Source organism: Histomonas meleagridis (genome assembly GCF_020186115.1).
Source record: "Histomonas meleagridis strain 2922-C6/04-10x chromosome Unknown contig_104, whole genome shotgun sequence".
Taxonomy (NCBI): Eukaryota; Parabasalia; order Tritrichomonadida; family Dientamoebidae; genus Histomonas; species Histomonas meleagridis.
This window is the reverse complement of record NW_027150750.1, coordinates 22,510-47,479: the sequence shown is the minus strand read 5'-3', so window position 1 is coordinate 47,479 and position 24,970 is coordinate 22,510. Positions and strand designations below refer to the sequence as shown.

The 24,970-nt window shown below is 31.7% G+C and overlaps 12 protein-coding genes across 12 annotated transcripts; 7 read left to right on the top strand and 5 right to left on the bottom strand.

Moving 5' to 3' along the window:
- Window positions 1-180: 180 nt before the first annotated feature.
- On the top strand, window positions 181-2,499 carry GO595_000490 (EF hand family protein; the record flags this gene model as incomplete). The annotated part of the gene is made up of 1 exon (XM_067918077.1): window positions 181-2,499. The coding sequence occupies one exon, from the start codon at window positions 181-183 to the stop codon at window positions 2,497-2,499; it is 2,319 nt and encodes a 772-aa protein (XP_067779270.1).
- Window positions 2,500-4,172: 1,673 nt separating this feature from the next.
- Window positions 4,173-5,084, bottom strand: GO595_000489 (prenyltransferase alpha subunit; the record flags this gene model as incomplete). The annotated part of the gene is made up of 1 exon (XM_067918065.1): window positions 4,173-5,084. The coding sequence occupies one exon, from the start codon at window positions 5,082-5,084 to the stop codon at window positions 4,173-4,175; it is 912 nt and encodes a 303-aa protein (XP_067779269.1).
- A 993-nt stretch (window positions 5,085-6,077) lies between these two features.
- On the top strand, window positions 6,078-7,082 carry GO595_000488 (RNA ligase; the record flags this gene model as incomplete). The annotated part of the gene is made up of 1 exon (XM_067918054.1): window positions 6,078-7,082. One exon carries the CDS (start codon window positions 6,078-6,080, stop codon window positions 7,080-7,082), a length of 1,005 nt encoding a protein of 334 aa, XP_067779268.1.
- A 3,254-nt stretch (window positions 7,083-10,336) lies between these two features.
- GO595_000487 (small GTP-binding protein) lies at window positions 10,337-10,948 on the bottom strand (the record flags this gene model as incomplete). Its single annotated transcript, XM_067918043.1, has 1 exon — window positions 10,337-10,948. The coding sequence occupies one exon, from the start codon at window positions 10,946-10,948 to the stop codon at window positions 10,337-10,339; it is 612 nt and encodes a 203-aa protein (XP_067779267.1).
- A 613-nt stretch (window positions 10,949-11,561) lies between these two features.
- On the top strand, window positions 11,562-13,838 carry GO595_000486 (Adaptin N terminal region family protein; the record flags this gene model as incomplete). Its single annotated transcript, XM_067918032.1, has 1 exon — window positions 11,562-13,838. One exon carries the CDS (start codon window positions 11,562-11,564, stop codon window positions 13,836-13,838), a length of 2,277 nt encoding a protein of 758 aa, XP_067779266.1.
- Window positions 13,839-14,359: 521 nt separating this feature from the next.
- On the top strand, window positions 14,360-15,715 carry GO595_000485 (CMGC family protein kinase; the record flags this gene model as incomplete). The annotated part of the gene is made up of 1 exon (XM_067918021.1): window positions 14,360-15,715. The coding sequence occupies one exon, from the start codon at window positions 14,360-14,362 to the stop codon at window positions 15,713-15,715; it is 1,356 nt and encodes a 451-aa protein (XP_067779265.1).
- A 263-nt stretch (window positions 15,716-15,978) lies between these two features.
- GO595_000484 (peptidyl-prolyl cis-trans isomerase-like 4) lies at window positions 15,979-16,680 on the bottom strand (the record flags this gene model as incomplete). Its single annotated transcript, XM_067918010.1, has 1 exon — window positions 15,979-16,680. The coding sequence occupies one exon, from the start codon at window positions 16,678-16,680 to the stop codon at window positions 15,979-15,981; it is 702 nt and encodes a 233-aa protein (XP_067779264.1).
- A 739-nt stretch (window positions 16,681-17,419) lies between these two features.
- GO595_000483 (AGC family protein kinase) lies at window positions 17,420-18,718 on the top strand (the record flags this gene model as incomplete). Its single annotated transcript, XM_067917999.1, has 1 exon — window positions 17,420-18,718. One exon carries the CDS (start codon window positions 17,420-17,422, stop codon window positions 18,716-18,718), a length of 1,299 nt encoding a protein of 432 aa, XP_067779263.1.
- Window positions 18,719-19,008: 290 nt separating this feature from the next.
- On the bottom strand, window positions 19,009-19,869 carry GO595_000482 (NIPA-like protein 2; the record flags this gene model as incomplete). The annotated part of the gene is made up of 1 exon (XM_067917988.1): window positions 19,009-19,869. The coding sequence occupies one exon, from the start codon at window positions 19,867-19,869 to the stop codon at window positions 19,009-19,011; it is 861 nt and encodes a 286-aa protein (XP_067779262.1).
- Window positions 19,870-20,457: 588 nt separating this feature from the next.
- On the top strand, window positions 20,458-21,444 carry GO595_000481 (fructose-1,6-bisphosphate aldolase; the record flags this gene model as incomplete). Its single annotated transcript, XM_067917977.1, has 1 exon — window positions 20,458-21,444. The coding sequence occupies one exon, from the start codon at window positions 20,458-20,460 to the stop codon at window positions 21,442-21,444; it is 987 nt and encodes a 328-aa protein (XP_067779261.1).
- A 271-nt stretch (window positions 21,445-21,715) lies between these two features.
- On the top strand, window positions 21,716-23,137 carry GO595_000480 (uncharacterized protein; the record flags this gene model as incomplete). Its single annotated transcript, XM_067917966.1, has 1 exon — window positions 21,716-23,137. The coding sequence occupies one exon, from the start codon at window positions 21,716-21,718 to the stop codon at window positions 23,135-23,137; it is 1,422 nt and encodes a 473-aa protein (XP_067779260.1).
- Window positions 23,138-24,146: 1,009 nt separating this feature from the next.
- On the bottom strand, window positions 24,147-24,509 carry GO595_000479 (SDR family NAD(P)-dependent oxidoreductase; the record flags this gene model as incomplete). Its single annotated transcript, XM_067917954.1, has 1 exon — window positions 24,147-24,509. The coding sequence occupies one exon, from the start codon at window positions 24,507-24,509 to the stop codon at window positions 24,147-24,149; it is 363 nt and encodes a 120-aa protein (XP_067779259.1).
- Between the last annotated feature and the right edge of the window lie 461 nt (window positions 24,510-24,970).

Below are 24,970 nucleotides of genomic sequence, written 5' to 3'. Positions count from 1 at the left end.
AAATAATTTTGTTTTTGTTGTAGGCATATCTTGATCACTTGACAATATTGTTTTCATTTCCTGAACTGTTAGTACTGGAAGTGGGAATTTTCTGTAATTAAAACTCTTTTTTTTCATCATGGATATTTAACGTACACTATACAATTTTTGATGAAAAAGTACGTTAAGCACAAATCTTCCATGGAAGAGATTTACCAACAAATCAAAGCTGCTTTGAGAAAGAAAGGATTAACAATCCAGGATGCTTTCGATGACCTTGACATAAAGCATACTGGTAAAATAACAGTTTACCGTTTCCGTCGCTTTTTTACAAATTTATCAATTTTTATTGATGAAAAATTATTTCAACAATTAGTAGACAAATACATATGTGATCCAGAAGAAGGGGATATCATTAAATACTTCAAATTTATTGATGATTATAATAACTCTTTTTCTACGCCAACACTTAAACCTATTTCATCTGAAAACTGGAACAGATTTTCTGGTTATTTTGTTTCAAGGAACACAAATGTTGTTGAATGTTTAAAGCCATATGATCGATTTCATAGAGGAACAGTTGATATCCAATCATTTTATGCATGTTTTGGCACTAGCACTCTCATTAAAGATATTGCGGCACATTATCTTCGAACTAATAATGAAGTTTCTTATTATGATCTTGAATCAGATATGCAAAAATTCTTAAAACAAGAAAAACTTAATTCAAGGAATTTATCTCAAAACTATACGATACCTTCTAATATTGCTAAAGACTTCTTAGCAAAAGGAATTGATCCGTATAAAACATTTTTAAGTCAAGATAAATACAAAAGAAAATGTATTCCAAAAGAACAATTTGTAGATGATCTCCATAAATTTGGAACCACAGCAAGCAAAGAACAAATCGAAGAATTAACAAGACAATTTTCAAATTTACGCGGCTTTGATTATGTAGCATTTTGTGATGCGTTAGAAAAGCAACAAAATAAAGAACGATTAGAAGAAACTCGTTTACGAAATCAAAAAATTTCACTTCAAACAAAAGAATTTAAACCAATAAACATTGAAGAATTATTAAAACGAATTCAAAATGAAGTCCAAACTCGAAGAAGTCTTATTGCAGAACGTTTAAGACATTTTGATCCGAAACATAAACAAGTTCTTCCATGTCAAATGTTTTCACAAATTATGCGTTCGGAAGGATTTGATCTTAATCGTGACGAGCTTAAAGCATTATTTGATAAATATAGTGAAAATGAAGACATATTTAAATATGAAGAATTTATAACTGATATTACACCTATTTCTAATCAAAACGAACAAATTTATGACCAATTCGAAAGGTTAAAAGAATTTTTAGCTAGGAAAAGATTACAAATTCGTCCATTAATGGAAAAACTTGATCCTTATTGTAAAGGAACAATTACATTTCCACAATTAATGTTTGTCTTTAGGAACATTAATTATGATGTCAACCAAAAAGAAATGAAATTAATTAAAAGTAGGACAACTACAAATGTTAACATTAATGAATTTTGTTCTATTGTAGATCCAATTTTTAAAGAAGAAAAGAAAGAGGAAGAAGAAGAAGAACATGAAGAAGAAGTTATTCCTAAAATCCCTAATAATGATGTATTGGAAATTCTTGCGAAAATTAAATCTATTTTAGAAGAAGAAAACATTGATCTTAAATCCGAATTTCTTTATTATAAACTTCCAATGTTAAACTATTGCGGTCCACCACTTTTTCAAACCGTATTAGTTAAAAACCAAATTCCAATTAGTCAAAAAGAAATATCGATACTAATTAAATATTATTATGATACTGAGAAAGAACTTGTTAATTTTAATCAATTTATTAATGATATATATACATATGGAAATGATCAACTTACATTAAATCCATCTTTATCTTTATCAACAAAAATACAAAAGTCCGATTTATCAAAAGAAGTAATATCATTAATTAGAAGATTAAAAGTTATATTACAACATAAGAATTTAAATGGTACTTCAATCTTTAGAACTTATGATCCAACTAAAGCTGGTTATGTTTTACGAAAGAATTTTGTTGCTGTTCTAAATTATATTGGTTTTCCTGCTACTAAAGAAGAATTAGAAATGTTAATGAACGCTTTCCAATCGCAAAGAATGAAAGAAAAATGTAGTTATAGAAGACTTTTACTTGCGATGGAAGAAGAACAAATTCAACCTTCCGATTTAGCTTCTGTGAAAGTTAGTCATGAATCAGAAAAAAATGATTATGCATTTATAAATATCATAAATACAATTCACTCAAAATTAAGCGCACGTAGAAAAAATGCAAGGTTTTTCTTCGCGGACATAAAAGAAGAAAAAATTTCGGTTTCCGAATTTAGACAAAGAATTATGAATTTCGGTATAATTATTTCTTCTTCTGATATACAAAATTTAATTAGATATTATCGTGCTGATTTAAATGATGGAATCGACTGGAAACGATTTTGTAATGATGTTGATTCTTCAAAAACAATGTAAAAAACTCAATAAAAACTCAAGATATATTTTAAATGTTCTTTTGCAAATTTAAGTTAGTCAATAATAAAAATTTTTCATAATTATTATTTCCTGAGGATACTAACTGGAGGTTTTGTGTTTCTTCTTGTCATGTTGACCAATTCAATAAAAAATTTTGCAATTCTCTTCTCTAAAAATCTTTTTAAAATCGAGAATACTTATTTAATCGTGCAATTATCATTTAAATGAGAAATATTTGGAAAAAATACTAAAGTTGTTAAATAAAAAAGTGTTTTTCAACTAAATAACATTTTTATTAAATATTTGTGGTATTAATTGTTTTTCAAGATTAAAAATCGCAATTTGTTGTTCTAATATTTCATTGTTTGACATTGCTAATTGTCTTTTTAATGATGAAATTTCATCTTTTAAAGAAGATATTGTTCGAATTGTTGATGCGCATTTTTTTCTTATTTCAACTAATTCGTTTTGTTTTTTATTTTTTATTTGATTTAAGTTAAAAAGTTCTCTTTGCAATGATTTAACAATTTTCGTTTGTTGACGGAATTTTTCATTATTTTCTTTTTCTTTTGCTTCGTATTGCATTTGAAGTTTTTTTAAATTAAATTTTGCTTTCTGAAGTTGTTCGTTTTTTGTTTTCATTGATTTTGTCTGTGATAATTTATATTGTTTCGCCTTTTCTTCAAATTGATTTGTTTCAATTTGAATTTGATTTGTAAGATGTTTAATTTGTAATATTTGTTGTTGTCGCTTGTTTTTTATTGCTTTGATGCTCTCCCTGGCTTTTTGTGTTGCATCTTTTAAATCTGTATTGGACTTGTTTTTGGCATTTTCAATGGATGTGGATAATTGTGAAATAAGAGATCGAAGTTTATCGCATTCTTCTTTTCTTTCGGATATTTCATTTTCCCAAAAGCTGGTCTTTTCATTCAGTTGTGTTTTGAATAAATTTTCTTGTTGTTGTTTTAGTATTTCAATATTGTCTAATTCTTCATTTGCTTGTTCATCTATATGATCGACTTGGGTTTTAACCCAGTAATCATCACTTTGATTCACATGAATTTGTTTTATTAGTGTATCAAAATCCTTTGTATATTTTGTCGAAAATTTTTGTGATTTTTTAAAAGATCTCATATTTTGTTGAATGCTAAGTTGAGACGTCTTAGGGGTGTCTGTTTTTGGGGACCATTCATATGAATTATCTAAAAAGTCCTCAGAGTTTGAGCTTGTCATCCAAGTTCAAACTTAAGTAATACGTGCGTTTAAAATTTTATTAATCTTTATTCTACATTTGCAAACAAGACTTCAATGTCAACCAATATTGTTGTCACTGCTATAACAAATCAACTTGATATTAGTAATTTTTGTAAAATGATTGATTAAAAATGATTAAATTTTTTTTTCTTAATACCATAGAAATTACACTAAGAATGAAGCCAATGACTCAAAGAAACAATAACCTAAAAAAGTAGGTCATGAATAAATACTGCTTTTATTATTTTATTTAATCTTATTTCAATTGTAACATCAATTTCTAAATGTTTTTGAATTTAGCTTCTAAGCAACAAAAAATTTCGTCATTAAATCTCATTTCCATTTTAGTTAACACGTTTTTTTATTTGGTATTAACATTTGTTATTTCATTAAATTCAATATTTTATTAAAACGTTTATTTATTGGTATGGAATTCTTCCGCTTTTTACCAAATTGTAGTAAGAAGTTCTCAAAGGGTCAAGTTTTATTAGCACATCGCACAACCTTTCGATTTCTGCCTTGTTATCATTCATTGTTTCGATATATAACAATAATCGATATGCAAAATAATTTTCTTTGTTTTTCTTGATCATTTCATCTGCAACTTCTCTTAATTTTCCTATTAAACTATTATCTTTTTTGCACATCTCGATAGCAAATGTGCACGCGGGTTCGTTCTTTCCTACAACAAGTAATGACTTTGCTGCATCTTCAAATTCTTTGACTGGATCAACTTTTAACATTTCGCCTGTGACTTTCCGTGCATTCCATGCGCTGTTATTCCTCATGTCTTGTTCTATTTCATAGATCGCAATGTCATAGACTTCTTTAGCTTTGTTCCATCGGGAAGCATACCATATTGCAAATCCCCATCCATGAAAATTCTTGGCATCACTTAGAAACATGTCTTTGAGGAATTGAATTTGATCGATGTCTTCTTTAAGATGATCAACAAGCCATTGCTTGAAATACCAGGCTTGATATGATTTATGATGATCAAATAAAATAGTATCAATATTATTCATCTCTGTAACAGGATCATAAGAAATCTTCTCCATAATCTTGGTTTTATACCACCAAGCGGTATAATGAGTTGAATGTCGTGAAATTACATCATTTACTATTTTTAAGGCTCTTTCAGAAATTTCTTCCTTAGCAAGGATAGCATTAAAGTAACCAAATAAATCTTCATATTCTGGTGAATATTCAATGATAAATGGTTCATCTTCTCTTTTTGGAAGTGGAATTGGGGTTAAATCTGCCCATTCTGGGTCATCTTTATAAAGATTGATTTCTTCTGCATTTGAATATTCTGCATCTTCTGATGACATTGTACCTGTGCTACCCCTGGAATAAACGTGCGCTGGCCAAAACAGAGCACTTTTTGGATAATCAAGTCAAACATTACAACTTTTAAATATTGGAAGTGAAGTCAAAGAAAATTGATTGGTTTTGAAAACTCAAATATTTTACTATTTAAAATTCTAATATGCCTAATTCCTTTAAGAGATAATGTGAATAATGTAGGAGAAAATGTTAAGAAATTTCTTATTTCTCTATAGAGACTAATTTAAATTGAAGTCGAAAATCATTTTTTTTTTTTTTTTTTTTTGAATTTAACGTACAAAAACGACCGTTTATTTATCCGAAGGCTTCCTGTTAGTAGAAGAAAATAAAATCTGTCAAATAAAATTTTTTAATTTGAAGATTATTTATAGTACAATCAATGTGATGGTCGTTTATCCTGGTTTAATGACTGAAAAAATATTGATTTTATTCACAGGTTTGAAGTCAAATCAGTATATTTTGATCGTATTCACATAAAGTATTGAAATAAAACACTTTTTCACAATAATTTTTGGCGGTCCACTTACAAAAAATGGCTTTTCACCGACTCACAACCACCAATAATTTGTTTCAAACTGCATCCTTCGAGTTGCTACATTACTTCCATCTAAAAAATCTGGAATCTTTGTTAAAATGTATTTATTTTTGAAGCAATTTTTTTTGATTTCTTCATCAAACCTTTGGTGATTTGGATCATTTTTGTTGGAAATTTTTCCATAATTTGTCTTGAAGGTGAATATTAAATTTGGTTCATTACCATTTAATTGATGATTTCCAATCAAATATGTATTTTTTATATTTTTAAATAAATCGGGAAATTTATTTGTACGATTGCCCAGAGCGTTGTCAATTTTTGTTGGACCAATTTTCTATCGTTTTCCATAACAAACGGGCATTTGACACCTATTGTAATAACGGTTCACAAATAAACCGAAATTCTGACTGAATATCAAAAAATTTGCTTTTTATTAACAATAATGGATGAAATTGCTTTTTTGAAGTTTCCAAAGATATATGAAAATACTGGAGAATTTAAGGCTCCGAAGAAAATCGAATGGATTGCAACAGAAAAAATCGATGGAAGTAATTTCAGTGTTTATAGTGACGGAAAGAAAGTAAAGTTTGCAAAAAGAACTGGCTTTATTAAAGAAGATGATTGGTTTTATAACTATCAACTTATAGCTCTTGATCTTTCGAAAAAAGCTAAAAAAGTATATGAAAATTTAAACTCGGCTAAACTTTCTCCAAAACAATTGAAATACATTGTAATATATGGAGAGTTATGTGGTGGGTGGTATCCTTCTGATGAAAATTGGACGGGTCCAGTTCCTTCTAGAATCAATGCAAAAGGACATGTAATAGTTCCACTTGAACAACGCGCAGTCCAAGAAGGCGTTTATTATTCCGACAAAATCCAGCTTATAGTTTTTGATATTGTTTGGGTTGATCAAAATAATAAATTTCAATATCTTGAATATGACTCCATGTCTTCATGTGCAAAAGAAGTTGGCCTTTACTTCACTCCGCCTTTAGCTCGTGCCTCACTTCCAAAACTTTTGGATTATTCTCTTGAATTTGATTCAACTATTCCACCTATGTTTGGACTCCCTCGTATTCATAACAACACTGCTGAAGGAATCGTTATCAGACCTGCATCGTGGCCTGGTCCTGGTCAGGACAGACCTATGCTCAAGCGCAAAAATAAACGGTTTCATCAATTTTCAGGCGATTTTGATCATCATGCAGTGAAAACAAATCCTTTCTTTGTTGCAACATGCATGATCAACCAGAATAGATTAAATGGTGTGATATCTAAGGTAGGTGCTAAAGCCGAAAAATCTGTTATTTTGGAAGAATTAGTGCAAGATGTATGGGAATCAATTTGGGAATTAGGAATACCAGTACAGAATTATGAAGAAGTAGATGCACACATAAGAAAGATTTCAGAATCGATTGTACAGGAATTTATTGATGAACTTTAAAATAATTTTTTTTCTTAATTTTTTAACGAATAGAAATTATTGAAATTTGTCTTTAAATAATATCATATAATAGAATTAGTTGACTTAAATGTGATAATTTATTTGCTTACAATTCTTTAAAGTTTTAGCAATCAATGCCAAATCATACGATGTTTTTCAAATGGATACCAACCATCTTTGTAAACTGACCAAAGGATTATTTTGTAGGTAATGGTTGCTATTAGATAGTGGTATGTGTCCATCAAATTTCTCAAATTCTTGTTTATGTGAAGAGATCATGTACATGATTGATGAAATTGAGAACTCTAACTCAGTTTACATATGATTCCTATGTCAAAGCACTACTAATTCCAATAAAACATTTACATCAGAAATTTAAAAATTTACATAGACAATTTTTAGCGATGATTTTTTAATAATTAAATACATTATTAGGAAGTCCCAAAACCCAACGCAAATTAAAAAGCAATAAAGTCATTTGAACTCAAGAACAAGCACATGGAGAAGATTTACAGTTAATATAATACTATTATGCATCATCACAATTCAACAACTCTTTCAAGCTTATTCCATCTATTTCCTCATTAAGTTTTTTTTTCTTCTTCTTCGATTTCTTACTTTGTTAATTTTCCACAATCATATCCTATAGCTTGACTTATTATATAAACTGTACCGGAGAATTCATCTAATGAAACTGGATGCAATTCATTTAAAGTGATTTAAGTTTTAGCATTCTTGAGTCTTTACACGCAGTAAACAAAAAAGTATATCTAAGTATTCGTAACTCCTGTGAAGGACAACCTTTCCATATTAACCGACAACAACAATTATACCTGCCCATATATATATAAAACGCCAGAATCTTCAAAATGATTTATTAAATATTCTTCAATTTTTGTAAAATCAGAATCTTTTACTTTGTACTTCTCAAGGATTGCGTTTGCAGAATTTATAATCTTACTTGGTGGTACCATTTCCAAATAAATTTCTTGAGGTTTTGTGTTTCATTTTTTTTGATAATGATTTAATCTTCTTCGTTAAATTGCCAAAAAACAAGACTTTTAAACCCACGATTGGCAAGAAGGTGCCTTTTAACAGATTTTTTTTTTGAAATTTTGGAATTATTAATAATATTCCAAGTATATTTCAAGTAATATCATATAAATATATGCAAACAAGTTGAGGCTATGAAAAAATGACTTTTTAAAATTTTCATTTAGTCACTTTCAATTTAAATTTGTGCAAGATGTAACGCTTTTTAAAAGCAAAACTATTATATAAGCAACAAAGAAAAGATTTAAAAGAATTTTACTTGGAGTGTACTTCATATAATATCTTGAACAATGTTTCGTCCAACATAAAATTTTATGTCGTAAAATTATTTACTAAAAACAAAATCGATAATTTCATTTATTAATTACAAACAAATATTTTTATTTTAAGGCAAATTTGCTTTTGCTTTTGTTTTTGGCTTAGCGATTTTCGCGACTTCTTTTCTTTGTCCATCAGCCAACAGCGGTGATGGAGCACGTGCATTTTTCCCGAATAATTTATCCATTTTCAAGTCAGTTGCATGCGCTTCTTTTATCGAATTATTAATTTTTCTTTGTAATTCGTTTTTCTTATCGAGTAATTTTTTGATTAATTCTTTTTTCTCTTTACATTTTGTACATTCTTTGTTTTCCAAGTAAACAATTTCTTCTTCCAAAAATTTTGTTTCATCATTTAATTCAGTTAATTTTTGTTCGATTTCTTTTTCTTCTTTTATTAGCTTAAATTTACTTTCTTCGATTTTTTCGACAAATTTTTGTTCGATTTTATTAATTTTTTGTTCATGTTTCTTTTTTAAGTTTTCTAATTCCGTTTTATATGAATCCATTTTTTGTTGATGCGTTTCTTTTAACTTTAAAATTTTTTCATTATTTTCATTGTTTAAATGTTCTTTCATTTTATTAATTTCATTTTCTCTTTCGATTAACATTTTCGATTTAATTTTATTTGAGTTTTCTTTTTCATTTTTGATTTGATTTTCAAGTTCATTAATTTCTTTGTTATTTTGATCTTTTAATTTTTGAAATTTTATTTCTAATTCATTTGTTTTCTGTTTTTCTTCATTAAGTTTTAATTCATATTTATTTCGAATCTCTTTTTCATATTGTTCAATTTCTTCAATATATTTATTTTGTAATATTTCGAACTTTTCGTTTTTGTTTTCTTTCTTTTTTAGTTCTTCGATTCGTTTGTTTTGTATATTTATATGTCGCGTTAATTGATTCTTTCGTTGTATTAATTGTAAATCAGTTTTATTTAATTGCTTTAAGTTAATTTCACATTGGTTTTGTATTTGTGTTATTTTCTTTTCATAATTTTCTTTCGTTTCATTAATAGTTTTTTCAATTGATTTAATTTCTTCTAAAAATTTTTTTATTCGTTTTTCAACTTCTTCTTTTTGTTTCATAATTCTTTCGATTATATCATTCAGATTTCTATTTTCATCTTCTTCTTTAGAGATTTGATGTATATCTTCAAGAAGTTTAGAATCTGTTTCACCTATAAACAAATTAAGTTTTTCATCTTTCTTCTTTTTGATTATTTTTAATTCTTCTAAAAGTTTTAAGTTTCGTTTTTTACATTCATCAATTTGTCTTGTTAAAGATTCCATTATATTACGATGTGTTTCATCTTCTTTTCTTTCTTCTTCATTTTGATATTTTTTATTAATTTTATATTGTTGCGAATTTTCTTCAATTTGTTCATGAATTTCATTTTTCAATTTCATTATTTCTTCGATTTGAAATTTCGTTTTTTGTTTATTTAATTCTGTTAATTTTCGTTGCTGCTCATAAAATTGTAACATAATTTCATTGATTTCTTCAACTTTACTTTTAAGATTTTCTTCATTATGTTGAAGTGCTTCACCAACTTCAAGTTGTTTCTTATGATGTAATTCTTCTAAATCTTTATCACGTTCATTTTGAATATGTTTAGCTATCTATAGCTAAACAAAGTGAGAGAACGGAAAAAGTTCATGAGTAAATTCTAATTATTTTTATTTAATATACTGAAACTACCTTCTTGTTACCAATTTTGGTTATTATTTAAAAAAAATTGAATCTGTTCAAACATTATTTAAATTTTGATAATTTCAAATCGTTTCTTTTTTCAATAGAATTTGAAGCATTTGATTGCTTTCACTTTAAAAGAATTCCAAAGCTTATTAACATTTCTTGGATCGAGCATTCTTTTACTCAAATTTAGCAGCTGCATTTCTTTCCACCTCCTTCTTTTCCTTCCTTAATATTGACGCCATCCTTCTTGCCGCCACCTGTATTTGAGGAGTCACCTGAAAGTTTCTTAGCTGATTCTTCGGCAACTCGAACAAATAATTCTTCAATTCCTCGACCAGATTTGGCACTAACTTCGTAGTAACATGCACCAAGTTCTTTAGCAACAGATTCTCCTTGTTCTGTTGTGACAGTTCTTTCTTCGACAAGATCCATTTTATTTCCAATAACGAAGATGGTTGGCATTTCGTCTGTTTGTGACTTCATTTCTTGTGCCCAGTTTTTAACGTCAGTGAGTGATGCTTCATCAATAACTGAAAATACCAATAATGCAACAATAGATCCACGATAGTACATTGGTGCAAGGGTCCTGAAACGTTCTTGGCCGGCTGTATCCCAAATCTGTAAATTAACATTAACTTTTTCAAGCTCGATTTGCTTCGCTGTATAGCATGCACCAATTGTTGCTGGCATATCAGCATCGAACTCATCTGAAACAGCGCGGCAGATGATTGATGTTTTGCCTACGCTTGTAGCACCAAGTAAAACGATCTTCGAATCAATTGCTGGGAGTTCAGACATCCGAAGTTAGGATAAAAGTGACAGTTTCACAAGGTTAATTTAATTTTGAATGGATATAAAATTCTACTGTAATGGTTTTTGGACCAACTACCAACAGAAATAATTCTATGAAATTTCTGGCGTGGACCGTTTAATAAGTTCAAATAAAAAAAAATTTCGTTGCTTTACAAAATGATCGTATCTATTCTGGGACAAAAATATAATAATATGACTATTAATGCTAGGAAACAAAATAATAAAAATTTGTGTTGACGTTAAAATGTTCTTTGAATGTTATTTTTTCAAGTAAAAAAATTCTCTCACTTAAGAATTTAGAAATTACCTTATTAATACAGTTAATAAAAACAAATGAATATCAAAATATTTTTTAATAATACAAAACATGCTTAAAATATGCTTTTTTATGAATATTTTTATGAAAATTAAACAATATTAATTTTAAGTATTCTAAATTTTTCGAAATAAATACGAACAATATGATCTCCTTGACCTATTGTATATTCCCTATTGTTTCTTGCTGATAAATTCTAATACTTTTGAGATTACAATGCAAAAAATAGATATCAGCAATATAAACTATTCAAATGCATTTTGACAAAGTCTGTTGATTAATATGTCGCAATCAGCTGTTGACTTTATCACATCAGTCAGATTTGCCGAAAGCCTCGAAGATGAACGCTTTATTATCAAATGCGAGCTAGCCGATATTAGAACTCTTATTCGAAATTGTGATCCAGATCTTAAACCCAGACTTATTGCAAAACTTGTTTTTCTTGATATCATAGGGGAGAATGTTTCTTTTGGTCAAATGGAAGTTGTTAATCTTATGAGTCATCCACGCCTTAGTTATAAGCGCATAGGTTATATGGCCGCTTCTGTTCTCCTTAATGAAACATCAGAGACCACAGTTCTTCTTACTCACACTTTACTCAAGGATTTGCAATCAAATAATCCACAATTTCAAACACTTGCTCTTTCACTTTTAGCAAATATTGGCTCACAAGAAATGTGTCAAACACTTGTTACCGAAGTTCAAAAGCTTATTGACAACTCGTCAGTCCAAATTATGAAACATGCTGCCATGGCAGCTGTTCGAATTGTTGATAAGCTTCCAGATATAGCAGATTCCTTTATTCCATCAGTTTACAAACTCCTTAAAAGCGGTGCACATAGTGTATTTATCTCTGCCACCTGTTTAATCGAAGCTATTATCCGACAACAGCCACAATTAATCACCTCATTTCACAAATATCATAAATCATTCATCAAAATATTAGCGCAACTCAACCGAACTCGTTCACGCGAGTTCCAATATTCTATTTTCAACGATCCATTTTTACAAATTCGACTTTTAAGAATTTTAACTCTCCTTAAAAAGCCGAGCACAGACTTGGACGATGTTCTAAAGACCATTTTCACGTGTGCTGACACACAACGTAACTGTGGGCGCTCAGTAATGTCGGCTGTAGTTGATGCGATAATGTCTACATCGAACACATCATCGCTTCGAGGCTTAGCATTTGCGCAAGTTGGCCGACTCCTTAAGTCTAAAGAGCCGAACGTTGTGTATTATGCTTTGACCATCTTTTCTAAGACACTTTATAATGAAAACAACGAAATCATTGGAAGGACAAATGGCGACACAATAGCGTTACAACGTTATCGGTCATTTGTTATTCAATGTCTAAATCATAGAGATCCATCAATACGTCGAAGGTCATTAAATGTCATTTCTGCGTTAATTGATGAAACGAACATCACCACTTTGATTCCTGAGATCTTAAATTACATCAAACTTTCAGATTCTGAGTTTCGGATTGAACTGATTGCAAAGATATTTACTGCAATTCAAAGGTTCTCTGATGACATTAAATGGAAGTTTGATATCATATATCGAATCATTGTTGAAAATGATAACTATTTAGGCAACGACCTCATTACGTCATTTTGCAACATGGTGTTAAATAACCCCCAAATTCAATTGTATTCAATTGAACAATTCGAAAAGTCGCTCGTAAACTATTCAAACAACCAAACGATGACTCAAATTGCGTCGTGGTACATTGGGGAATTTTCGAGTAATATTAAGTCATATGAAATATTAAAACAAATTCTATTAATGCCACAAACTAATAATCAAACCAAAGGTTATATCCTAATCTCAATTTCGAAGTTGTCAATCAGATTTAAGTTGAAAGAAGACGCAATAAAAGTTTTAGAGAAATTTAAGAACAATGAAAACCTTGACTTACAACAACGGTCTGAAGAGTTAATCAAGATATTAAGCAACAATGAAATTAACGAAGAAATTTTATCTCCAATTGAAATGACAACTAATATAACAAATAATAATAATAATAACAAACAAATTGAAATAATACAAAATGAAACATCCAACAAAAAAGAAGAAGAAATTGTTGACGATTTATTATCAATTGTCGATATCCCTAATAACAACAATAGTTTTAATGATAAGAAGAATTATTTAAATGATTTAATAAATGACGTAACGAAACCTTTGAACGAAGTCAACATAAAACCTTTCCCCGGCTCGATAGAAGCCATGAGGAAAAAGGACTTCGTTATGTACTTCGAAATCGCTAAAAACCCACAGAACTTAAACCAAATTGCAATCAGAGCATCTTTCTTCAACACCGGAAGCCAAAGGCTGAATAACTTCAACGCGAAATACGGAGTGCCAATCGGATGGAGCTTGAAGGCACAGCAGCAATCGGGCAGCGTGCTCGATACAAATGGGCAGCCAATCGTACAGCAAATGATGCTCGTCGGAAACGGAAGCGTGAAGCTGGCAATGAGGGCAGTAGTGTCGTACGAATATGGGTCGCAGCCGGTGACAGAAAGCGGCGATGTGAACCCGATCTTTGACTAGTTGTGAATAAAAATATCGATTTGTTTCGATGTAAATGTTAAATATCTGTTTTTATGCTTGTTGTAGTTAAATGTTTTCATTGGAAATGTCAATTCATAAGTTATTTAGTGTGAATTCTCGATATGTATAGAGGAACCTTTTTGGAATTTGGCCCCTTTTGATTTAATTTATATAAGAATTCAGATATTAATAGATATCAAAAATGATTTTAATGCAATTGTGGCAATTTCATTCATTTTGTATAAATGGTTTGTAAGATTGAATTTTGAGAATTATTGATTAGGTTCGCTTATGTATTGCGTGGTATACAACCAATAAAAAGATTATAATAAGAATTTTGATCGAAGTACAACATTTTCAAATGTGTTGTAAAAAATAAGCATTGAAAAAAATTCGATCGTTATATTCTTAATTTGTGGAAATGTGATGTAAGAAGACAAATTTGACATAGTCAGTTTGATAAGAAAAACGGATTTTGTTCGTTATACCCAGAACCCTTTGCAAGGCTTAAAATGAACAAAATGGGGTCAGATTTCAGAATAGTAGCAAAGCTTGGAGAAGGGTCTTTCGCCGAAGTGTTCAAGGCTAAATCTACACGTTTTAATCAGTACGTAGCAATAAAAAGATTAAAGAAAAGATACAGATCTCTCGAAGAAGTCAATCATTTGCCAGAAATCGTATCCTTACTACAACTACAAGGTCATCCAAATATTGTTAAACTCCTTGATTTAATTTATGACAATCAAAATGGATATTTTGCAATGGTTTTTGAACTTTTAGATTGCAATGTATACGAATTTATTACAGAGCACAAAAAGCCATTTACAGAAAATGAATCATTAATTTTAATTTATCAATTATTATCAGCAATTGCTTTTATGCATTCCAAGAATATGTTTCACAGAGATGTTAAGCCAGAGAATTGCATGGTTAACAGAGATACTTTTTTACTTAAGCTAGTAGATTTTGGTTCAACTAGAGGTGTTACATCATCAACAAGCCCTTACACAGAATATGTTTCTACAAGATGGTACAGAGCTCCAGAGTGTATTCTCACGTCCGGTTCTTATGGTCCTGAAGTTGATGAATGGGCCGTTGGTTGTATGTTATATGAATTATTAACAACTCGCCCATTATTTCCAGGTAAGCATGAGATTGATCAGATCGCGCGGATTCATAACCTGCTCGGGACGCCAGCTCGTGACGTTTTAGCACAATTTCGAAAAAATCCAAATACTCAAATTCCACTTTCTTTCCAACATAAAGCCCCTCAGGACCTACATACCCTTCTTCCAAAGTGTTCACAAGAAACAATTGAACTACTTAGTCGACTTCTTACATATAATCCATCAGAACGAATTACAGCAGCAGATGCGCTTAATCTCCCCGCCTTTGCACAAATACGCGAATATGAAGCTGCTTGGAACCAAAAAGAGAAGACTATTCCATTTTCTCTTTATTTCCTCCAAAATGTAAATGCGGTAAATTCACCACCACAACCATATCCGCAAATTACGCAGCCAAAAGAACAGCCTCTCCCTCAACCAGAGCAACAAGAACAACAGCCAATACGACAGCAATATGCTCCTGTTATCCAACAGCCACCAATCGCTCAGCCAAAACCAAAGTTGAAGCCAATTGTAGGAAACATTCCGTCACAGTATTCGAAGCAGCCAATAGATCCGTATATATATCAGGCGAGGCTGAAGGCGGCCCAAAGGGTCAAACAATATCAGCAAAAGAAAATGGCGCAACAAATGCAGGCGTCGGTATACAAGAAGCCGGTGCATGGCGGCGCTTATCAGTTCTCCAATCAAAAGTACCAAAAACCAAGGATCGATCTCATTTACCCGAGATTGCCGAAAATTGTTTTGTAACTCTTTGTATCCAACTTCGTACGAATAAAATAAAGTTGTTTTGTGTTAAATTATTTGAAACAAATAGAAAATAATTCCAAAAAGGTGAACGTTTGAAACCGTACTTTGGTTTGATTGATCACATAGAAAATATTGAATAGAAAATTACAAAATGATTTTATGGAAATAATTATATGTTAATATAAGGAAAGTGATAGAATAAAGTAAAAGGTGGTAGGTATGATTATATTTATTGCATTGAAATTGAACATAGAAAAATCATATCAATGTCGATGTGAATGACCATGAGAACGGTGGTGTGATTTGTGGTGGGATTTGTGCTTTGACTGTTCCTTTGGTGGTTTGCTTGGTTCAGGATTAGTTGCTTTAGGTGGAGGTGTTTCAGTTTCACGAGGTTGTTTAGGTGGTTTGCTTGATTTACTGTGATGGTGATGGTGGTGGTGATGACGGTGGTGTTTGTGATGACTAGATTTCTTTGATGGTGGAGATGAAGAATCATCGCTTGATTCTTTTGATTTGGATGGAGGAGGTGAATAATAATCGTCACTGTCTGAATCTCTGTTCCTTCGCTTTCTTGATGGTGGAGGTGAGTAATCTTCATAACCCTGGGCAACTCTATTATCAGGAGATGAAGAATTTTTACTTTCTTTCTCCATTCGGCTTTTCTGCATTGCTAATTTTTCTTCATGCTTTTTCATCATTTTACGCCTTAGATTAGGCTTACTAAATTCAAGATGAATTATCTTTCCATCAAGCATAGTTTCATCAAGTTGACTAATAGCATACTCTGCATCTTGTGGTTTCTCAAATTCAACATAACCAAAGCCAAGAGATTTCCCATCATCATCTTTGATAATCTCAACGTTACGCACTTTACCAAATTTCTCACACTTGAAGCGGAGGTCCACGGCTTCTGTCCTGTAGTTTAACGAACCAACAAAAACAGTACGGCTTAAATGGGCCATTTTAAATTTGCCAATTTGTGAATTTCGTTAGGTTTGTTTGAACTAATTTATCCTTAAAACCAATTTACTCAATAAATATATCTACAAAAATCATTCCATTTGCATCAAAACGATGAATACAATTTTGTTTTTACATTTACTATGTTTTAAGAATTTGATGAGATGTATTCATTGGAATGTTTCAAGCAACAACTTTTGTCCAAAATTATGAAATCTTTTAGCTTATTACTGTTCTCATAGTTCTAAAATAAATAATAGGTAGACATAAATTCAATATTTTTTTTCTGAATAATTACATAATCAATAAAATTAACTTTGATATCTTAAAAACCTCATCCATGAACACTTAGATATCGCATGCTTAAGTGCACATTAAAGTTTAAACAAAAAGAGGGTTGTATATCAACTGTTTAATAATTAGTTTTTCCATGTTGTTACTTTTGTTCATTACGTCTCAAGTAGAAACCAACTCCAGCGAGTGCTCCAACGATAATGATTCCAACACCTACAACAATAGCAATAGCGTCTGCAGCATCCATTGTTCCGAAATAAAAACGGTTTCTATCAAATTTGGGCTGTACCATGTACAACGATGAAATTGCAAAACCGTGAAGTCCATCGACAGTTTGGGGTGCACCCACTTTCAGGGCATGTACCCTAATAAACCGTTTTTTTATGCGACCAAAATTTCAATGAGATTTTTCTGAGGAAATGTGGCATATGCCATTGAATTTTTCCAATGGAATCTGGCTGGCTCAAGAAAAGAGGAAGATTTAGGAAATGGAAAAAGCATTGGTTTGTGCTTCAAGATCAAACCCTTTACTATTATTCAAAACCAGGTTCTAAAGTTAGAGGCCATATCAACCTTAAAAACGCTGAATTTATTTCTAGAGCACCAGAATGTCACAAACAACCTGCAATTAAAATAAATATACCTTGCCGTAAGACATTCTTCTTGGTTGCTAGTACACAAAAAGAGGCAGATGATTGGATTTCATCTTTGGAAGATGCTAGAGGTACTCAGGAAAATTCAACATCAGCTAAACCAGCAATGAAGGACTTCCATGTGATATCTCCACTTGGTCGTTCGACATATGGAAAAGTTTATCTTGTAAGAAATAAACATGACCACCAATTATACGCAATGAAAACAATGGACAAAGCTACTCTTGAGGAATTTGACCAAGTTGACCAAGTGCTTGCTGAACGAAATGTACTTCTTAACATTAATCATCCATTTTTAGTTAAAGCTCGATTCACTTTCCAAACAGATACAAAGGTTTCCATGGTTATGGACTATGTTCCAGGCGGCGAATTATTCAAACAACTTAAAGAAGAAGGAAGATTTAATGAATCAAGAGCAAGATTTTATGCAGCAGAAATTGCCCTTGGTATCGGACACCTTCATTCCATTGGTGTTATATATCGAAATCTTATGTCGTCAAACATTCTTGTTGACAAAGATGGTCATATCAAAATCACAGCCATGAGCTTAGTCAAGCCAAAAACAGATTTAGAAACAACTACAACGTTCTGTGGAACTCCAGAGTATATTCCACCCGAAATGTTGCAAAATGTTCCATATACAAAAAATGTTGATTGGTGGAGTTTTGGGATTCTATTATTCGAAATGCTTACAGGTAACACTCCTTTCCAAAATGAGAACATACAAAAGACGTACCAAGCTATAGTTCATAACAATCCAACATTTCCGGATTATTTATCAACTGAAGCTATGTGCCTTATCACAAAGCTCCTTGAAAAGAACCCTTCTGAGCGATGCGGTGCAAAGGATGACTTTAAAGAGGTTTTAAGTGATCCTTTCTTTGCTGGAATTAATCAAGATGATTTGCTAAACAAAAGAATACAGCCTGAATGGATACCTGAAATTAAAGAAGAAACAGACACGTCACATTTCGATAGTGACCTTTCTGATGATGAAATACTCTCCATAAACAGCGAAAACACGTCCGTTAAAGAAGAAACTCAAAGTGCATTTCAGAACTTTACTTGCACAACCGAAAATTCGGTGTTCTAAAACAAATGTGCAAGAAGAAATTATTTTCTGTTTGAATATTCTGAAAAATAAAACATAATAATAATTTTTTTTTGTACTGACTTAAATTTGATATGAAAATGTTTTCAATAAGAAATTTTATAGTTAAATCAATTTCATTATCGACAATCAAAAGTCAAAGCTGTGAGAGAATCTATGTAACACACTCTTATAAGAGAGTTCCTTTCAAGAAAAAGTTATTTTGTTGAAATTTCTCAAGGAATTTAATTCTTAATTGAAAATTTTCAGTTTGGGAAAGAATTTTTATTATATTACAGTTGTTCAGATTCATCAAATTCTGGCTCTGGTTGAGGGTTATGCAGCAGTGGCTCTGTATCGGACTGAGTCTTCTTCTTCATTGATTTTGATGACAAAATGAATACTCCTACCATCATCATAGTACATCCAATGAAGAATAGGAACTTTCCGAGTGCTGTTACTGACATCATTTCATCATACAAAATTGATGAATTAATAATTGAGAAAGTTGTCAACGCAACAAAATACAGAGAATTAACGATGTACGCTTTGTGATTTTCCATAGCAATGTTTAGGCAATGCAATTGAAGCAAAACAGAACCAACAACAAATAAAATAATTACATATGGAACAAAACTGGTAAGCTGATTTTTTGTGGTTACTGACATTTTCACAAACATAGCAATCGCTTTGGTTAGGGTAACAGTATTCCCTGCTGATAGTGATGCTAATGCTATTGTTGGAAGTAAATGTTTTCCGCCAAACATTTTCAAAATAATCATTATAAAGAGGATGCTTGAAAAGTAAATGATTTTGCCTTTGCTTTTAAGAAGTTGTTCAAATTCTTCAACAGATAAATCTTTTGAGTTACTTGGTCCATTAATAACCGTGCTCATAGTGCCAAGAGTAATTAGTATGATTCCTATAATTCCTTTTTGACTGACTTTTTCTCCAAAAAAGAAATTTCCAAAAATTGCACTGGCAATTATGCTGAATGACCCCAATGGAGCAATCACAGAAACAGGTGAGAATGTGAGTGCAACAAAGTTAAATACTTCGCAAATTCCAAGGCAAATAATACCCATTATAAATGGGAATCTTTTGATTAATGGCTTATCACTCTTGATTGTATGCGCATACCTTTGAAGGTTCATTCCTAGTGCACTTGAGCATTGTCCAATAATAGAAAATCCTACACCAATTAAACGTGATGCCATTTAGTGCAGGTGTAAATTTCAGTTCTGTGTAAACTAATTAAATCGTTTGAATTTTTTGTATAAACAATTTGCCACTTTGCAACTTTCAATGAAAAGGGTTGGATGTTATCGTTTAAATAAAAAACACAGCGTTTCAAACATTATTCCACATTTCATAGAGCAATTGTTCTAAAATTTTGAATAAAATAGTTATTATTTCACATAAATCCCATAATCACCCAAATTTAGATCATTATATTCATTTGCATTTGGAATATTTGTTCAAAAAACAGGTATTAACTTCATCAAGGAAAAAAGATCTTCAAAAAGATAAGTCAATGAACCAATTACTTTTTCCATGAAATCATTTTAAATTAAGTAACAATCGGCTGTGTTGGAAGACCTTTCCTGATAACATTTGAATTGCACACTTAACAATTTTGAGAACAACAGATAGAATGTTTGAATAGTTTACACGATCAGTGCATTCAAATCTTGTATTGAAATTAATGTTGAGTGGTCAAGCAGGTTGAGATCACTTTTCTCATGGCTGTTTCTTACAAAGAACTCGGTCTTGTTAACTCAAAGGACATCTTCGCTAAAGCTGTTCATGGTGGTTATGCTATCCCAGGATATAACTTTTCACAAATGGAACAATTACAAGCCGTTATCACAGCATGCGTTCAAACAGAATCACCAGTTATCCTTCAAATTTCTGCTGGTGCACGTAAGTATGCTAATGCCACAATGCTCCGTTATATGGCCCAAGGTGCTGTTGAATATGCTCGTGAAATCCATCCAGAACACAAGCTTATCCCAATTGTTCTCCACCTTGATCATGGTGATTCATTCGAACTTTGCAAGAGCTGCATTGAAAAGGGCTTCTCATCCGTTATGATTGATGGTTCACATCTTCCATATGATGAAAATGTTGCCCTCACAAAGAAGGTTGTCGAATTTGCACACTCTCAAAAGGATTATGTCACCGTCGAAGGTGAACTTGGTATCCTTGCTGGTGTTGAAGATGATGTCAAAGCTGAACATCACACATACACACGTCCAGAAGAAGTCCAAGACTTTGTTTCCAAGACAGGTGTTGATTCACTTGCTATTGCCATTGGTACATCCCATGGTGCATACAAATTCCCACCAGGCACAAAGCCACAAATCCGTCTCGATATCCTCCACGAAGTCGAGAAGAAGCTTCCAGGATTCCCAATTGTTCTCCACGGCTCATCTTCCATTCCACAAGAATATGTTGAAATGGTTAACAAGTACGGTGGTAAAATGCCAGATGCAGTTGGTATCCCAGAAGATCAACTTCGTGAAGCATCACGCTCTGCCGTTTGCAAGATCAACATTGATTCTGATGGTCGTATGGTTATGACTGGTACAATCCGTCGCTTATTCGTTGAACATCCAGAATGGTTCGACCCACGTCAATACCTTGGCGAAGCACGTACAAAACTTACAGAAATGTACGCACGTAAGAACAGAGAAGTTCTTGGTTCAGCTGGTCACGCTTTCGACTAAATAAACTAAAGATAAACAATTTTGAAAAAAAATTGTAATTATTTGTGCTTTCTTGGTGTCATATTTGTTACAATTAAAATAAATTTCTGATTTGGAAATTGCTAAATTGGAAATGAAAAAATTGGATTTGTATAAATGTGTGTGATATAATATAAATGCTTTTTATTCTTTTTATTTGATGATAAGAAAAATATTATGAGTGCAGTCCCTTATTTCGATGTTCATGAAGAAGTTTACATTTTTTTGAATACTTTATAACAACTCGTCTAAAATGGAAAAACTCATAGACGAACTTGAAAACGGACCATTAACGACAGCAAGTTTTGTTTCTCAAATATTTTCACAAACAGAACAATCGGGTGCATTAGAGAAAATCGATCCTAAAGCTGCACTTGAATTACTTGTTCAAAGATCAAAACAACTTGAACAGGATTTACGATCTGAGGTATGTGCTAATTCTGATGAACTTTTAGCTAATGCAAGAGATGTAAAATTTTTTAGAGATAATGTAACATCACTCAAATCACAAGTTGCTAAAACAAGAAAAGAAGCAGAAACAGTAGCCCTTTCACTTGTTGGTCCATTTAATACTATTCAGGAAAATGCGCGAAAATTAAATTCAACTTATGCAACATGCAAAAAGCTTCGTCTCTTATTGTTTTTCCTATCTCGTGTCAAACAGACAAAAGAAAAATTTACACTTACCAAAATTACAGGTATCACAAGTGAAATCAAGAAATTATGTGAACTTCAAAAAACAGCGCAAACTGGTGAACTCAACAATATTGAAGTATTCCAAAAGTTTTGGCTTCAAAAAAAGCCACTTTGCGATAGTTTAATCCGACTTGCCGATACACAATTTTCGTCTTCAATTGATAAGAACGATATCAGTTCCTCTACTAATGCTGCATGTGTTTTTGTGCATCTTGGAACTCTCACACAGTTTTCACATTCCTATTATCAAAAATTGATAAAATCATTATGTTCGATTTCTCGGTCCAAACTCGAAAAGAGCACATCCGAGACCATCTTTGATGTACTTAAGAACGATTTCAAGCAACTTTCTGACACTCTCACCAAAGTTGACACATTATTCCAAAGTTGCGTATCAGCCATTCAAAAGTCACCAGATGCTGAAATCACTGATTTTGATGCGTCTCTGATATCACCGCAATCTGCTCTTACAGAATACTCAAGTAATCTGAGCAAAGTATTGTTAAAAATATCACAACAAAGTCAACCAATTTCATCAGAACTTATAAATCGTATTCCACTCATACGAAATCAATTGTTATCTGATGGATTCAAAGACCAACAGTTCCAAATTGTTGTGAATGCGTTCTCCAGTTTCCAGGACGCGTTCATGAAGCAGTCAAAGCAAGAAATGCGGAAGAACTTCTTTAGTTACTTCTCTCCGAACAGAGGAACAACACCAAATGTGATCGCGCTTTATTGCGAGAGCATACAGAATAAGCTTGCAAAGTTCGACAGTGAATTACTAATGAAGTTTAAGGCATTGTTAATTCAATTAGCTAACGATTTCGTAAAACTCGCAAAACATGATAATGCTGCTTTAAGAAATCAGGCAGAGATGTTCAAGAATGACGTAAAAGCTGGATTAGGAGGTGTGGCTGCAAAGTTATTTGGTAATCAGGCTGCAGATGAAGTGATCGCAGTTCTTGCTGAAAAGTGATGTGTTGTAAATATTCAATTCTGATGATAATGTTGGTTTTATTCAATTTCAATGGAAAAGTGTCGATTTGTGAAAATTGTGATAACGTTTGCGCGGTGTTAAAAGTTTGTTTTGTGGGTTGACGATACGGGTTTTTCTGTGTGGAAACCTTTGAATTATGGCCAAGTGGGACGTTAATCAAGAAGAGATGCACCCAATAAGATCTTTCTCAGCAAGATCATCAACAAGTTCCTCTAAAAACGTGACGCCGACTCAAATGATGAGTGACCGTGAATCGAGTGCATCAAGAGATTATTGTGCTGTAAAACAAACAATCAGAAATCGAGGTATTATGTTTTTCATAGCAATAATTATAGCAATAATACTTAACCCAGATAAACACATTGGAGTGTTTTTAATTAGGATCGGATTTACTGTTGTATTTATCTTCATCTTATTGAAATTTTCAGTTATGCGCTATCAAATGTACTTTTTCGAGTCATTCGCGATTTCATTTGTTGTAATTGCAGTAACATATTTTTTTATTACATGTCCATTGAAGAATTTTCTTTTTATTACAGGTGGATGTGCAATTCTTGCAGTTATCTCATTTTTTGTTAAAATATAAATAAACAAATATCTTATGGGACATATGTATATTAAACACATAAATTTAACTTACATTTGTGATATGTAAATGCATTGTTTGATTAATTTATTTATCAATTTAAAATACATCTAAAATAACTGCTATGATAACCAAATACATCATAATCAAATATGTACCATAACAGTGAATGAATTATAATTTAAAATGTTATTTTTTATATATGCAAATTAAGACGAAGAAAAAACTATCTAAAAAAATTTACTTGACTAACATCAGGTTATAAGGCTTAATATACATTTCAATCAATATCTGAACTCAATAAATTATTTCGAAATGATCTTTAACACAGTAACTTCATGTGACGTATCTTTTTTGTTCCAGCAAATATAATAAAAAGTTTTTATTATTTGATTTTACCGCTCATAACTCTGCTCCACAATGTGAGCATATTTCTTCATATTTATCCATTTCATCATTAATTTTCTTTAAATCGTTTCGCACAATATCAATTGCCACTTTTCCCAAGAATAACGTTTCTGGAATTTCTTCTAATTCATTTGCATCGATGATAAGCTGCGCGCCTTTCACATTGTCCTCCCACTTTCTCTTTTCGCGTGGCGGAAGGGTCTTACGAAGTTCTTCGTAATCATCAATAATTATATCGGCTTGGCCACACTGATCAAAGAATGCGGTCTTAAATGGCCCTGGGGCAACGCAGCATGTACGAACACCGAAATGTTTGAACTCATCGCGCATTGCAATTGTCATTCCTCGAAGTGCCATTTTATCGGCAGAGTACGTGCCCAACCCATAGAAGGAATGAAATGCTGCAATGTATGAAACATTGAAAATAGTACCACTTATTAACAAGAACATCAATATGTCCAAAATGTTCAATAGCTTTAGAAACAACTGATCTGATGTTCTCTTCAGAATTGAGGTCAAGAAAAATTGGGAGGAAGTTTTCTGAAACTGAACCAATGGATGAGATTAATTTTTCCGGTGTTCGAGAGGTTGCAACAACCTTATCACCGCGGGCAAGAAGAAGTTTAACAAGTTCATGACCAATACCTGTTGATGTGCCTGTAACAAGCCATATTTTCATCCTGAAAGGAAATTTATAAATCTATCGTTCAATTTTTTCTATGCTATCGAAAAAATAAATAATAGAAAAATGGCTATCGGATCTTTTGAATTTTTAAACGGTCAAATTCATAAAACAACAATACGTTTTCCGAATCGGA